The sequence below is a fragment of the Danio aesculapii genome, chromosome 15, assembly GCF_903798145.1.
Source record: "Danio aesculapii chromosome 15, fDanAes4.1, whole genome shotgun sequence".
Lineage (NCBI taxonomy): Eukaryota > Metazoa > Chordata > Actinopteri > Cypriniformes > Danionidae > Danio > Danio aesculapii.
Genome location: NC_079449.1, coordinates 20,562,627 through 20,575,550, shown reverse-complemented (window position 1 = coordinate 20,575,550; position 12,924 = coordinate 20,562,627). Strand labels below are relative to the sequence as shown.

Here is a 12,924-nt window from a genome sequence, read left to right as displayed (position 1 = left end):
AATAATAATAATAATAAATATATATATATATATATATATATATATATATATATATATATATATATATATATATATATATATATATATATATATATATATATATATGTATATATATATTTCACTCTCTACAATTTTTTTTATATACTTATTTTTTGTATACTTTTTATTTTTTGTATCTCACTCTCTATAATTTTATTTAATTTTTTTTGAAGTGTCCACAAAGAAGTGTGTTTTTTAGTGTCCACTATCTTGGATTTACACTATGAGGTTGCTTAATTAGGTAAACATTTTAGATTTTCTGAATTGTGTAAACTGATCAAATCTCAACTCTTTTGTAGATGTATTAATTTTAGCAATATATAAAAATAAAATAGTTCCCCCTAAGAAATGGGACCGCACTACAGCACCTACACACGTCACCAGATCGACGATCGCCACTGCTGCAGTCATCCAGTTGCGTTACATTTTGGAATTTATCATCAGAAAATCACTGAAGACAACAATATCATGTTATCATAACGATATAATGTGGCAATAAACTCGTAACTGTACTGTGCATTTACACCGTGCCCATATTTATCTATGTAAACCAGGGGTGATCAACCCTGATCCTGGAGATCGACCTTCCTGCAGATTTTAGTTGCAACCCATATCAAACACACCTGCCTGTAATTATCAAGTGCTGTTCAGGTCCTAATTAATTGGTTCAGGTGTGTTTGATCAGAGTTGGAGCTGAACTCAGCAGGAAGGTCGATCTCCAAGAACAGGGTTGAGCACCACTGATGTAAACACAAAAACAAGATTAACATTATACCAGACACTTTTCTGACAGGGTATTCACGAGTTCACACTTGCAATCGTTTAAGAATAAGGCGTATTTGGGCGTGCTGTCCGAGTAGAGGGCTCTGAGCTTGAGGAGACACCCCAACTCTAATTATTCCCCTTATCAGGAAACAGAGAGGAGTTGGGATTCGAGCAAAGTATCTAGCCTGGCCCCAGAACGCTCCCCCCCCCCGGGAATGTAATGCTTAAGAAGTGAGGTTTCGGGGTGGTGGAAGGATGCTAAAGTCGTGAGATGCTGCAGGTAAGACAGCTTTGGTATATATAGAGGTTTAGTCAAGAACTGATTTGATAATAGGATAATTCTCAATGACGTATTCAATACTGAAACTTCTGCGCATGCTCCTCTCGAAATTGAACTTCGAGTGTCATCAAGTGTCAGAATATTGTGGGACTACTATACAGGAGTTACTATTATGGATTATAGATAGCGAAATGTAGCGGTTTTTATTTTATTTTAATGACAAAAAATACTAATTTGTTCAGCAGGTGTATTCTGGGAATTTATCGTACACCTTGGTTTCGAGTGTGGTCCTGAAAAATCATCATTTTGAGGAATATCTAGCCCTTCCCCTTAGCCCTACGCCTTCAAGCTATAGAGAATTGGGAGATGCCCACCCCTTCACGTGAACGTGCAAAACAAGGGATAGGGGTAATGGGAAGGGCTAAGGGATAGAATTGTGATTGGGCATTAATTACATAATCGAGTCCTTTTTGTGTGTCACAGAGCCATTAAACACTGCTGTGGACAATAGTTGCTATTTGTTAAAAAAAAAAAAGTAATCGGTAGATTTCAGGGGATTGAATATCATACCGCATTAAAACTTTAAATCAAATGTCATTTTTATAACACAAGTGGACCATTCAGTGTAGAATTGACACTATTTAAATATTCAAAAATACACCTGGACAAAAAAAAAAGATGACTAGCTTACACGCCACTCTAGTGGTAAAGAGGTGTCTTTCTCATTGTAGAGGAATAGCAGTGTTTGCTGAGGAAGAAATGAGCCCAGGCATGTTTTCTGCGCTGGTGAAAGCCGTTGTGTAGAAGCTGCTGAGATACAGCTCAGAAATACTCCCTTGCACCCCATCTTCTGTCTCCACACGGCCCCCACAGACCCCCGCGCTGTCTCGTGCTGGAGGTGGGCTGAGCTGGGCTAGAGAAGAGGCCGAGTCCATGACAACCAACGAATCTGGAGCTAGGCTGTCGTTCCTGAGCTCCTCCCAAAGACTGCCTATAAAAACAGAGAACACAGCATGAAACACATCAGTCCATTCATTCGGCTTAGTCCCTTTATTTACTAGGGGAAGCATCCATACACACTCATTCACACATATACATTATGGCCAATTTAGTTTATACATTTCACCTACAGCGCATGTCTTTGGACTGTGGGGGGAACCGGAGCAGCTGGAGGAGACCCACGCGAACACGGAGACAATATGTAAACTCCACACAGAAATGCCAACTGACCCAGCTGGGACTGGAACCAGCAACCTTCTTGCTGTGAGGTGACAGTGCTAACCACTGAGCCACCGGGTCACCCATATCAGTCCAAAATAACACTATTTTACAAGTGTGAACAGGGGGAAATACATGTTCAAGCTAAATTGGGTTTCAGAAGTTCAAATAAAATGACATTTCTGAAAATCTGTTTCATCACTGAGCAAATCTTAACCTAATGTTCCTTTCTGAAGCCATGAAAACATGAACATGTCAGAAGCCATTTTGAGAAAATCAGTGCGAAAAGACAGTGTTTTTGTGTAGTAGCCTAGATTGAGGGGAAATAATCCCCTGCTCTATTCTCGTTTTTTGAATGTTTTAAACAGGTGAAGATCGCAGCACAGAGTAAAGCCACTCATGCCTGACACCTACTGTAGGTTTCTGCCACTGCACCATAATACAGTAGTCCTATACAAGTTTTTTCTGCCATAGAATAAAGAATAGAGTTAACAAAGAAAAGAAAAGTTAAATGTGACTTTTGTTCTCACAATTATGAGTTTGCATCTCACAATTCTCTTTATTCAAGAGTTCACACTTAGCTGATAATCTATCAAAAGCTTAATAAGCATGCTGTCCCGGGAGAAAGCCCGAAGATAACTGTGGACTGGAGACTGTGGTTATTTATAGTAACTTATGAATCATATGATTGGAAGATCATAATTAGCTAATGCGAGACCAGCTGTGGTAAATCATAAGCACGTGATCCTCTCGAAATTAGTTTCTAAATAAACTTCACTAAATCACAATATTGATTTTTTTCTAGCAATTCTGAGAAAAAAAAATCTATAAACCTATTAGTTATTAATCTGTTAGTAATCCAAACAATTGCATTTCCAGAAATCTGACGTATGGCCATAAATAAAAAACAATTACAGCTAATACATTTGTAATAATTTAGACGACTTGCCAAATATTTTGCAGTATTTTGAAAGTACAAAAATACAAAACGTAAAGTATTTTGATGCAAAATATGAAGCTATTTTCATCGACTTTATTTTGTATTTCAAATATGCATTAAATACATGTATCATAATACTGCCCATCCCTGTTTATAATTCTAGTGGTCAAATGTAATGCCTCTTTTTGCAGTACTTCTAAATATATGTATGTTGCATATAGGGCAAATATATTTTTATGTTACTCCAAACATGTACTGTATGTCATGTATTTAATTTGCATATATCAGTATTTTATATGGGTCTTGAAGCGGTCACAAATGGACAAGCTCAAAATATTTTTTACACACTTTAAAAGTAAATGATCAGTCCTGACAACCTATAAAGAGTTCATCGCCAAAATCATCCAATTCATTCATTCATTTTCCTTCAGCTTAGCCTCTTTATTCATCGGGGTCACCACAGCAGAATGAACCACCAATTTATCCAGTGTATGCGGATCCCCTTCCAGCTGCAACCCAGTACTGTGAAACATCCATACATACTCATTTACATACATAGACCAATTTAGTTTATTCAATTTACCTGTCCCACATGTCTTTGGACTGTGGGGGAAACTTGAGCACCCGGAGGAAACCCACTCCAACACGGGGAGAACGCGACAGTGCTAACCACTGAGCTAACTCTCTAATTCAATTTTTAGTAATTGTCTGATATCATTTTTATCACATTTTTATTTTCTGCATTGATAAGCACAATTTCATAAACCATGATTTAAGGACATTACTAAAACTGAAGCTTTTTAATAGTTTTCAGAAATCATGTTTTCACCGAACAGTACAACTGAGAAACAACTGATTAAAGAAATCTACAGTGGTTATCCGTTTTTGCAAATGAACTTTTCATCTGTTTTAATATTAATCATTAATTTATTCATTTTTTTTTTTCGACTTAGTCCCTTTATCAATCCGGGGTCGCCACAGTGAAATGAACCGCCAACTTATCCAGCATATGTTTTACGCAGTGGATGCCCTTCCAGCTGCAACCCATCACTGGGGAAAATATTATTCATAATTTATTAAAATTATTAATGAATAATTAAAGTTATTCTCATTTCTTAAACTTAATTTAAGTTTTAATGTAATTTAAGTTAAAGTTGTTTTAATTCAACTTAAAAATTTAAGTCAACCATGCAATTTTTTACAGTGCATCAGATCATGAAAAATGCAAATAATCAGATTTGATTTATTATTGTAGAAATTATGACTAATGTCTAGGCCCACACGGAATCTGCACGCACAGAAATCCGCAGACTTCCACAGATTTTTTGCCAAACATTGAGTCAATTTATTCACTTGTGTAAAATTATTTTTATTCAGTTTTTAAATGAATTTCAGTAATATTATTGACTAATATAAAAATGTTCAGACTGCACGGTGGCGCAGTGGGTAACACGTTCGCCTCACAGCAAGAAGGTCACTGACTCGAGCATTGGCTGGGTCAGTTAACATTTCAGTGTGGAGTTTGCATGTTCTCCCTGTGTTTGCGTGGGTTTCCTCCGGGTGCTCCGGTTTCCCTCACAAGTTTAAAAACATGCGGTATAGGTGAATTGGGTATGCTAAATTGTCTGTAGTGTATGAGTGTAAATGAGTGTGTATGGATGTTTCCCAGTGATGGGTTACAGCTGGAAGGGCTTCAGCTGCATAAAACATTTGCTGGATAAGTTGGCGGTTCATTCCGCTGTGGCAACCCCAGATTAATAAAGGGACTAAACCGAAAAGAAAATGAATGAATGAATGAAAATGTTTGTAAAGTAATATTTTTACATTTTTAGTAGATATATTATATGAGGTATTGCTTTGTTTACCAAATAAGTGGATCTAATTGGATTTGCGTTGTAAACAATAGATAAAAGTTAAAAATATATTCATATATTAAGTTTTTGATTACGATACTCAGAAATATGTCGATTTTTTACAAAATTCTGCACAGAAAAAGCAAAAAATGTCCGCAGATTCTGTATGGCCCTGCTAGTTTCTTACCATGTAACTGCAGATCTGTAAGGCTGGGATTTAAAGCATCAACATCATTGCTGATTTCTCCATCCAGCAGAAGCTCCTGCATGCTCGCCGTCCCGCTGTGACCGGCCTGCAGGATGGTGCTGTAGCTTGGTGGAGTGTGTGCTGGTAGAGGCGAGTCCAAACTGCCTGTCCTAGGACTGGAGGGATGGCCGATGCTGGGCTGATGAGTGACTGGAGTGTAGTATGGAAAGGCTAAAGGGTCTGGAGAAATGTAAGGAGGAGGCGGGACAGCATTTTGAGATGTTAAAGGGTTGTAGAGAGTCTTCTGATTCAGGATCCTGTTCTCGTGGACAGGCTGGTGTCCGTAGGCAGGATGCATGTTAACTCTGAAGGGCTGGGAATGTGTATGGCTGCTGGTCAGACTGAAGTGACTCTTCAATTTTTCAGGCCTCTCGCCAAGAAGACGTTCCAGCTCCTCTAAAACAATCACCATAATGGACAGTATGAATAAATAAATATATTACTTTTGATTGTATTTTTGATTGCAGCCTTGGTGAGCATGAGCCTTATTGGTAGTATTTATTTTATTTTTTTGAACCCATAAATGATTTGAAATGGATTTATTACCTAGATTGACTGATTGCCATTTAAAATGTTGATTTATTTAGATTTATTTACCATGCTTTCATTTACCATGATTTACCATTTATTTTCCTTTTATTTACCATGATTTATTTACCTTAAGAAGGATAGTTGTGCAGTATAGATTTCAAATAAGTTCAAATTAACCGCATTACTGCCAATAAAGACTGTAATATTGCACTATAGAATATTTACATTTGTTAGGCTCCAGTGTGAATGTAAAAAAGGGGCCAAACTTAAAGAGCTTTGTACTGTAAGGAAAGAATTTACCTTAAAGAAGTGCTTTTGGTTCAGCTACTTTAATCCATATGTTTTGGTCCTGTCCTTCCCTGCTTTTTTTTTGGAGGCAAATTTTCCTTGTTGTCTGCTATTACCACTATTGATATTCTGTCTTGTATTCTGTCTTATTGGTTTATTTGGGGTCCTCCCACCCGGCCACACTTTACCCTCTCATTTTGTAGACTTTTCAGCCTTCTTAACCCTTCCGGCTAGACAAATAATTCTTCTGAACTGGAAGAGCCCTTACCCTCCTTCTCACACTTGGATAAGAACTGTTCTTTATTTTATGAAATTAGAGAAATTTAGGTACTCTCTTCACCGACCTAGCACCAGTTTCATTAAATTATGGGAACCCCTTCGCAAACATGTCCAAACTCTTCAGCTTGACCCTGCTCATTCTGATTTAGTGCCCACCCCCCCAACTCCCAGCTTGGTACTAAATGCTAGTTCTGGGGTGCGTTTCCCAAACAATGACGCAACTCGCGGCTGAACTTTCATAGTACGATGCATCGCTTGGGAAAAGAACGATGTAGTTACGAGTGTTTCCCAAAACCCGTAGTTTCTCTGTCGCAGATTCATCATTTGAACCACGTTAGTTATGAAGTAAAACGCCCATAATGATGCACTAAACAGGGTGGAGTGACAACTTCTTTAGAAAAGAACCCCATAATTTCTTTGTGCAAATTATATTGTTTTACACGCACATACATTTAAAGAAATCCAATATTAGTTTTGGTAAAAACATGCACTCGTTTTCCATATTAATTGAAATATATGTAAATGGCAGATATGGGGCCTACGTTTCCTTTACAAATATTATTAAGAATACTACATATTCTTTTCTAAAACAGAAAATCACTTACAAAAGCTAACACGTATTCTAATCTCATATATAAATCATATAAATAAACAAACAAATAAAAAATGAGGCTATTTATTAAGAAATGAAATTTAATATTTCTTATTTGTTAGGAAATGAAAAAAAAAATGCCTTTAATAATAATATTAATATTATTAATGATGATGATGATGACGATGATGATTATTATTAAGTAGGATATTGTTTATTTATTTTATGAAAAGTCTGCTTTTACAAATTTACATGCAAACCACTGCATGTCCAACAGGTCCATGTCAGTACAGGTACTTAATAAATAACCCACTATAAATTAAAAGCATTAACGTATGTTATGTTTTTTGTTTTGGAGACGTAAAAAAATTCCACTTTTAAATAATAGGTCACCTATAGCTTTCATCATGAGGCTGTGTTCAAAATGACATCAATGTTTTCAAAGTGCACTGCAAATGGAGCACAATTATATGCATGAATTTTGCTAAAACTAAACTGTAAAAATTCTTTGAAAGCAAATTACACTTATGAGAAATTACTTTATTATTTTTATTTTTATTCATTCCAAGTTTAAATTTTAGAATGTTCCAAATGAATAGGGTATAGGGGGCTTAAGTGGGAATAGAACACAGCCAGGAACTGTTGTTCTAACTACAGCTATAGAGGTGTATTCGCAAGTGCACAAGTTTGCGACGCAGTTTGCGAATGTTCATTTGAACAACGGATTTGGGAAACGGCAAAACAATGAACTATGTTTGTAATGACAGAACTTGCGACCTTAGTTGGCTAACCATGGTTTTGGGAAATGCACCCCTGGTCAGCACATTGTAGACTTGTTTTTTCTGTATGTAAGATTACACTAGTGTTTTTATTTATTTATTTATTTTTTTGCTTAAAATACTCTTCAGTGTATTTGCTTAGTTACATGTTTATGTTGTCTTTTTTGTATATTTTTGTAATGTGTTTTACAATGTATAAATAAAACATAAAAAATAAGTACTTTAACTTTACACCATTAACGAAAGTCAAATAAGTAATAAAAACAGAAAACGTCAATTACATTTTTAATATTATTTGCACAATCTTAATCAAAAACAATCATGACTGTAACAAGTTAATTTTTATCTTTATTTACTTTCAACCCTTTTACATGTCAAATTTTAATACTCAACGAAAGTTTACAGACACATTCTGGAGACACCAAAGTCTTATCTTACATCTTGTAAAGAGATAAAAGAGGTGCCCTTTAAGCAGTTTAATAATCATCATATTTTTAGATCTACATACAAAGGGTGAAATAGGAATCACCATGTTAGTTTGTCCTGCTTGATTTACAACATGAACATTGAATCCCATGAAAGTAAGTGGCTGTTTAACAGGGAGAAGGATAGAGTAAACATTCTAGTAACCTAAACAGTGCATCTAATGTGAATAAAGCACATAATGTTAGAACCCATAATTTTATGTTTCGCTGTGGTACTTATATGTAATTAAATCCCTGAATCCTAAAACATGGATGATATGTAATCTACTACAAGTTCTCTGGCCTAGCACTAAAAATACTTGTGTGATCATGTGCTCAAAGTGTTAATGAATACAGTCTTAAAATGACAGAATATGTTGAAACAGCAGTGCACCTGGTCGGGCCATGCTCCTCCGTACAGTCAGAGGATCTTTACGTCTCCACTTATGAAGCTCCTCTTGCATCTTCTCCACCTTGGCTGGGTTCAGGGCCCACAGGCAGCCCTTACGAGAGGAGTTCCCATTCTTGTTCTCCACCTTCTCAAAGCATTTGTTCAGAGAGAGGTTGTGTCGGACCGAATTCTTCCAGCCGTCAGGTGCTGTCTTAGTAAATTAAAAATGAAATATGAGGCTCATTCACAGTCATACAATGGACAGTAAGTGCATGATTATTATACAAGCCAACACTCAAAAAAATGGTTTTTGCTTTTTATTCAAACTACTTGTTTAAAATGAGCTGAATCAACACAGTTCTTGGGTTCTTTGGGGGGACAACTTAATTGTTTTGTGTTCAGTTTATAAAAAACAATTCTGACTTAATTTGTGTTGGGACAACATGACGTAATTATGTGGAAAGTATAATTTCTTACAGTAAATATTCTTAAAGGGTCACAAAACACATTTTTTGAGATGTTGACAGTCACATATACATGTCCCACATTGCTAAAAACAATATTTAAACACATATATTTAGCTAACAAGTGAAAACTGGTTGTTTTTGCAATGTTAAGAGCAAATTCAACATCATGGCCATGAGATCCTTGTGTAAATTCCAGCTAGAGATAGCTTCGAAGACTCTTTTTACCTGTTACAATGTTCAGAGAGATGCCACACTGTGTTGCCAACCATAATTAAAACAAGTGGAAGAAGAAGACATGTTCGGAGACATGGGTCATCAGTGTTGCATTTATAAATGTGCCGCAAGAAAGGTTTTGTTTCGATTTGTCAATGTCAATGGGTTTTTATTATATCATTCGCTATATCATTTGAACATTATGCTCAGCATGAGAATAATAAGGCTGAAGCGATCAAACTGACATCAAGAGGAAATGCTGTGACTCCAAACATGGAAGCAAATGGTCAGACTTTGATTTAAGCAACTTAAACAAACTTAAACAAACTTTTTTTTCAGAGGATTAACTTTTGTGGATGAATTATTCACCAAAAAAAATCCAAAAAATGTTTTCTTAAGTAAGCGAGAAGAAAAAGTTTTCATTTTTCATTTAGCCGTCCTATAATTGTGCACACAGATATTAGGAAACACTTTATTTTGATGGTCCATTTGAGTATCAGTAGACTGTCTGCTTGACATCTGTTGATACTGCTCCTTTAACAAACATTTAACTGACTAGAAGAAACCTTGCAAGTGCATCAACTTACACTAACCCTAACCCCAACCCTAACCTAACAGTTTACATAGTCTAATGGGAATTAGTTGGCATGTAGATGCAATGTAACCTAAATTGAACAAACGGATCATTAAAAAAAAGTGTGACCAGATATAATCCTAAGAAAGACATGATTTCACCTTTATTAATTTATTATCATTTTCTTAAATGTCTAGGTTTGAGGTTTATTAACATTTTGGACTGACCAAGAGAACTGTTGTTGTTCAAAAATAAAACGAATGCTCAAAAACACAATTTGGCATATGCAGTATGGTTATTTTGGAGTGTTCACAGAAAAAAAATAAAAATCAGTAACTAAAACAGAGATTGTAACAACTCTTTAAACAAATATCTTTCGAACAGCCCATCCCTTAGTTATCTGAGGATTCATACACCCCTTTTATTCGCATATTTACCAATTGAAAAGCCAAAATAATCTTTCACCAAAACAGCCCCGAGACAAGGGCATATTAAGATCATGCCATTACAGGCACATTCCATAATGCCTAAGGGACTCCTGCTCTGTTAAAGAGCTCTGTTTGCATTGTTATCTTAAGCATTCAAAGACCTTTGCCAGGATCCTCCTCGAAGATATTAACTGTTCTCCTTACATAAGTCTACATTAGATAAATCTTTTCTGAGAACTGGTAGTTCAACTTACCTTAAAGTATGGAAAATGCTCTGTCATGAAGCTGTAGATTTCACTCACTGGAAGGCTCCCTGTTTTGCTGTTCCTCAGAGCCAGGAAGATAAGAATACTGCAAAAGTATTTCAATTCACATTTTATGCATGCTGCAGGTGCTCAAATGCAAAGATAGGGGAGAGCAGGGCACAAAGTAATGCGGGGTAAAATGTAACACAGGGTTTTAAGGTATTTGCTCAGGGTTAACCATGGCATGCTTCTGAGGCTTTCACCACAGTGTTGGCAGACGTCTTCCTGCCAAAAAGTTAAAAAGTTCGACGAAATTTGTATGAGAAACACAGGAGCAGTGGCGGTTCTAGTTTAAATGGCCCCCTGGGTGAACCACCCCATACACCCCTCACACACCCCCTTTTATTGTTATATTTACTTTTTAACAAATATAACAATTTATTTATATTTATTATAAATAAATACAATAGTTATTAATATTATTATACAATTATTATTCTAAATAAATAACAGAAATGTTACTGAAAAACAATGTAAAAACTGGAGTGATATGCTAAGATCACTTAAGAAATCTTTTGCATGAAAATTAATTATGACAATTCTATAGAATCCAAAAAAATAACTATGTTTTATAGAATTATCTGTTGTCTTAGACCTGACTCATGGCCAAGACTTAATGTTATGAAGTCTTACCTCTCTTATCTCTCCTTTCTGCCATATAGCCATGCTTAGTAAAAGTTACATCATCATCATATTAAATAAACTTTAGTTTTGTCGACTTACATTATTACATAATAGTTTTAATAACTCATTTCTAATAACTGATTTATTTTATCTTTGCCATGTTGACAGTAAATAATATTTTACCTGATATTTTTCAAGACACTTCTATACAGCGTAAAGTGACATTTAAAGGCTTAATTGGGGGTAATTAGGCATGTTTTGTATGACGATGGTTTGTTCTGTAGACTATCAAAATATATATAGCTTAAAGAGGCTAATAATTTTAACCTTAAAATGGTTTTTCAAAAATTTAAAACTGCTTTTATTCTAGCTGAAATAAAACAAATGAGACGTTCTCTAGAAGAAAAAATATTATCAGCCATACTGTGAAAATTTCCTTGCTCTGTTAAACATCATTTGGGAAATATTTTTAAAAAAATTAAAGGGGGGCTAATAATTCTGACTTCAACTGTATATACTGCTGTCAAATATGTCAGGCCTTGCGACTATTTAAAACTAAGTTCAGATAATTCTTCAGAAAATAGATCAGTTAAGGTGTTATACATACCTATAGGAGTAGACAGGTTTAGGGTAGAGTGGTTGAGGAGAACTGTCTTGAGATGTTTGTGATGAGAGACTTTGGTTATAGTAGTGAGAAACCGTATCTATTCCTCTTGAAGGGTAAAACTAAAGACAGTACACACACAGAAAAAAAACATTAATAGCCAAAATAAATCATTTCAAAAGTGTTGAATGACATTACGACTACAATGAATTTAATGTTTAAAACTGACATTACACAATACACGTTCAACAAGAGCTAGACTTTGTGAACTGATCATTTAATCCTTGCCAAAGTTTTGACTATGAACATGCTGTAAATCTGTTATCAGTTCTATCTTCTTATATTTCGGTCTTCTATCTTTTGCCAGGATTAACCTACAGTCATATTCACTTCCTTCAGTAGTCATGTTGTTGTAGTCTTTTTATGCATACAGCTCAAATTGTGTGTGTGTGTGAACCTCATGGGGACCAAATGGTAAGTATAGCAATACAAGTGTTCACTCAAAAAATAAATTTTGCTGCTGCTTGTTCAAACTACTTATTTAAAATGAGCTGAATGAGCTATTTGTTGTGGAGTTGCAACAATGAGTCACACACAATGTCATTACAAAATTCACACACGCGCACACACACACACACACACACACACACACACACACACACACACACACACACACAGACACACACACACACACACACACAAACAGCACACGTGTTTAACTTTACACTGTTTTTGCATGGCAAATGTGACAGGATACATGTTAATATCCACTGCTGCATGGACATTTGTTATGTTAATGTACAAAATAAACCTGATTTAATGTCCACAAACCGGGACTGAAGCGTTGTCTTTTATAATTGTATTGACATGCAGTTGTGGTGATAAAGTAAAGACGGTAAAATCGCTGTAATTCATTACAAACGTGCACTGCTTTAAAAACGTTTTCAACTTGTAAAAATCCTTCTTGATCACATTTGATGATGACTGATGATCACAGAGAGCTGAACAGATCTCGTGCTTTGTGCACGTCGTGTCTTGTTGAT

The 12,924-nt window shown here is 35.5% G+C and overlaps 1 protein-coding gene across 2 annotated transcripts in view; it reads right to left on the bottom strand.

Moving 5' to 3' along the window:
* Positions 1-128: 128 nt before the first annotated feature.
* foxn1 (forkhead box N1) overlaps positions 129-12,924 on the bottom strand; it is a 28,524-nt gene continuing 15,728 nt past the window's right edge. For both annotated transcript variants that reach the window (XM_056473684.1, XM_056473685.1), the window contains exons 5-9: positions 11,885-12,003; positions 10,603-10,699; positions 8,670-8,877; positions 5,283-5,738; positions 129-2,075 (exon numbers count right to left, since the gene is read on the bottom strand). In XM_056473684.1, the coding sequence (XP_056329659.1) occupies positions 1,807-2,075; positions 5,283-5,738; positions 8,670-8,877; positions 10,603-10,699; positions 11,885-12,003 (1,149 nt within the window). In that variant the 3' untranslated portion in view covers positions 129-1,806. The remainder of the gene's footprint in view (positions 2,076-5,282; positions 5,739-8,669; positions 8,878-10,602; positions 10,700-11,884; positions 12,004-12,924) is intronic.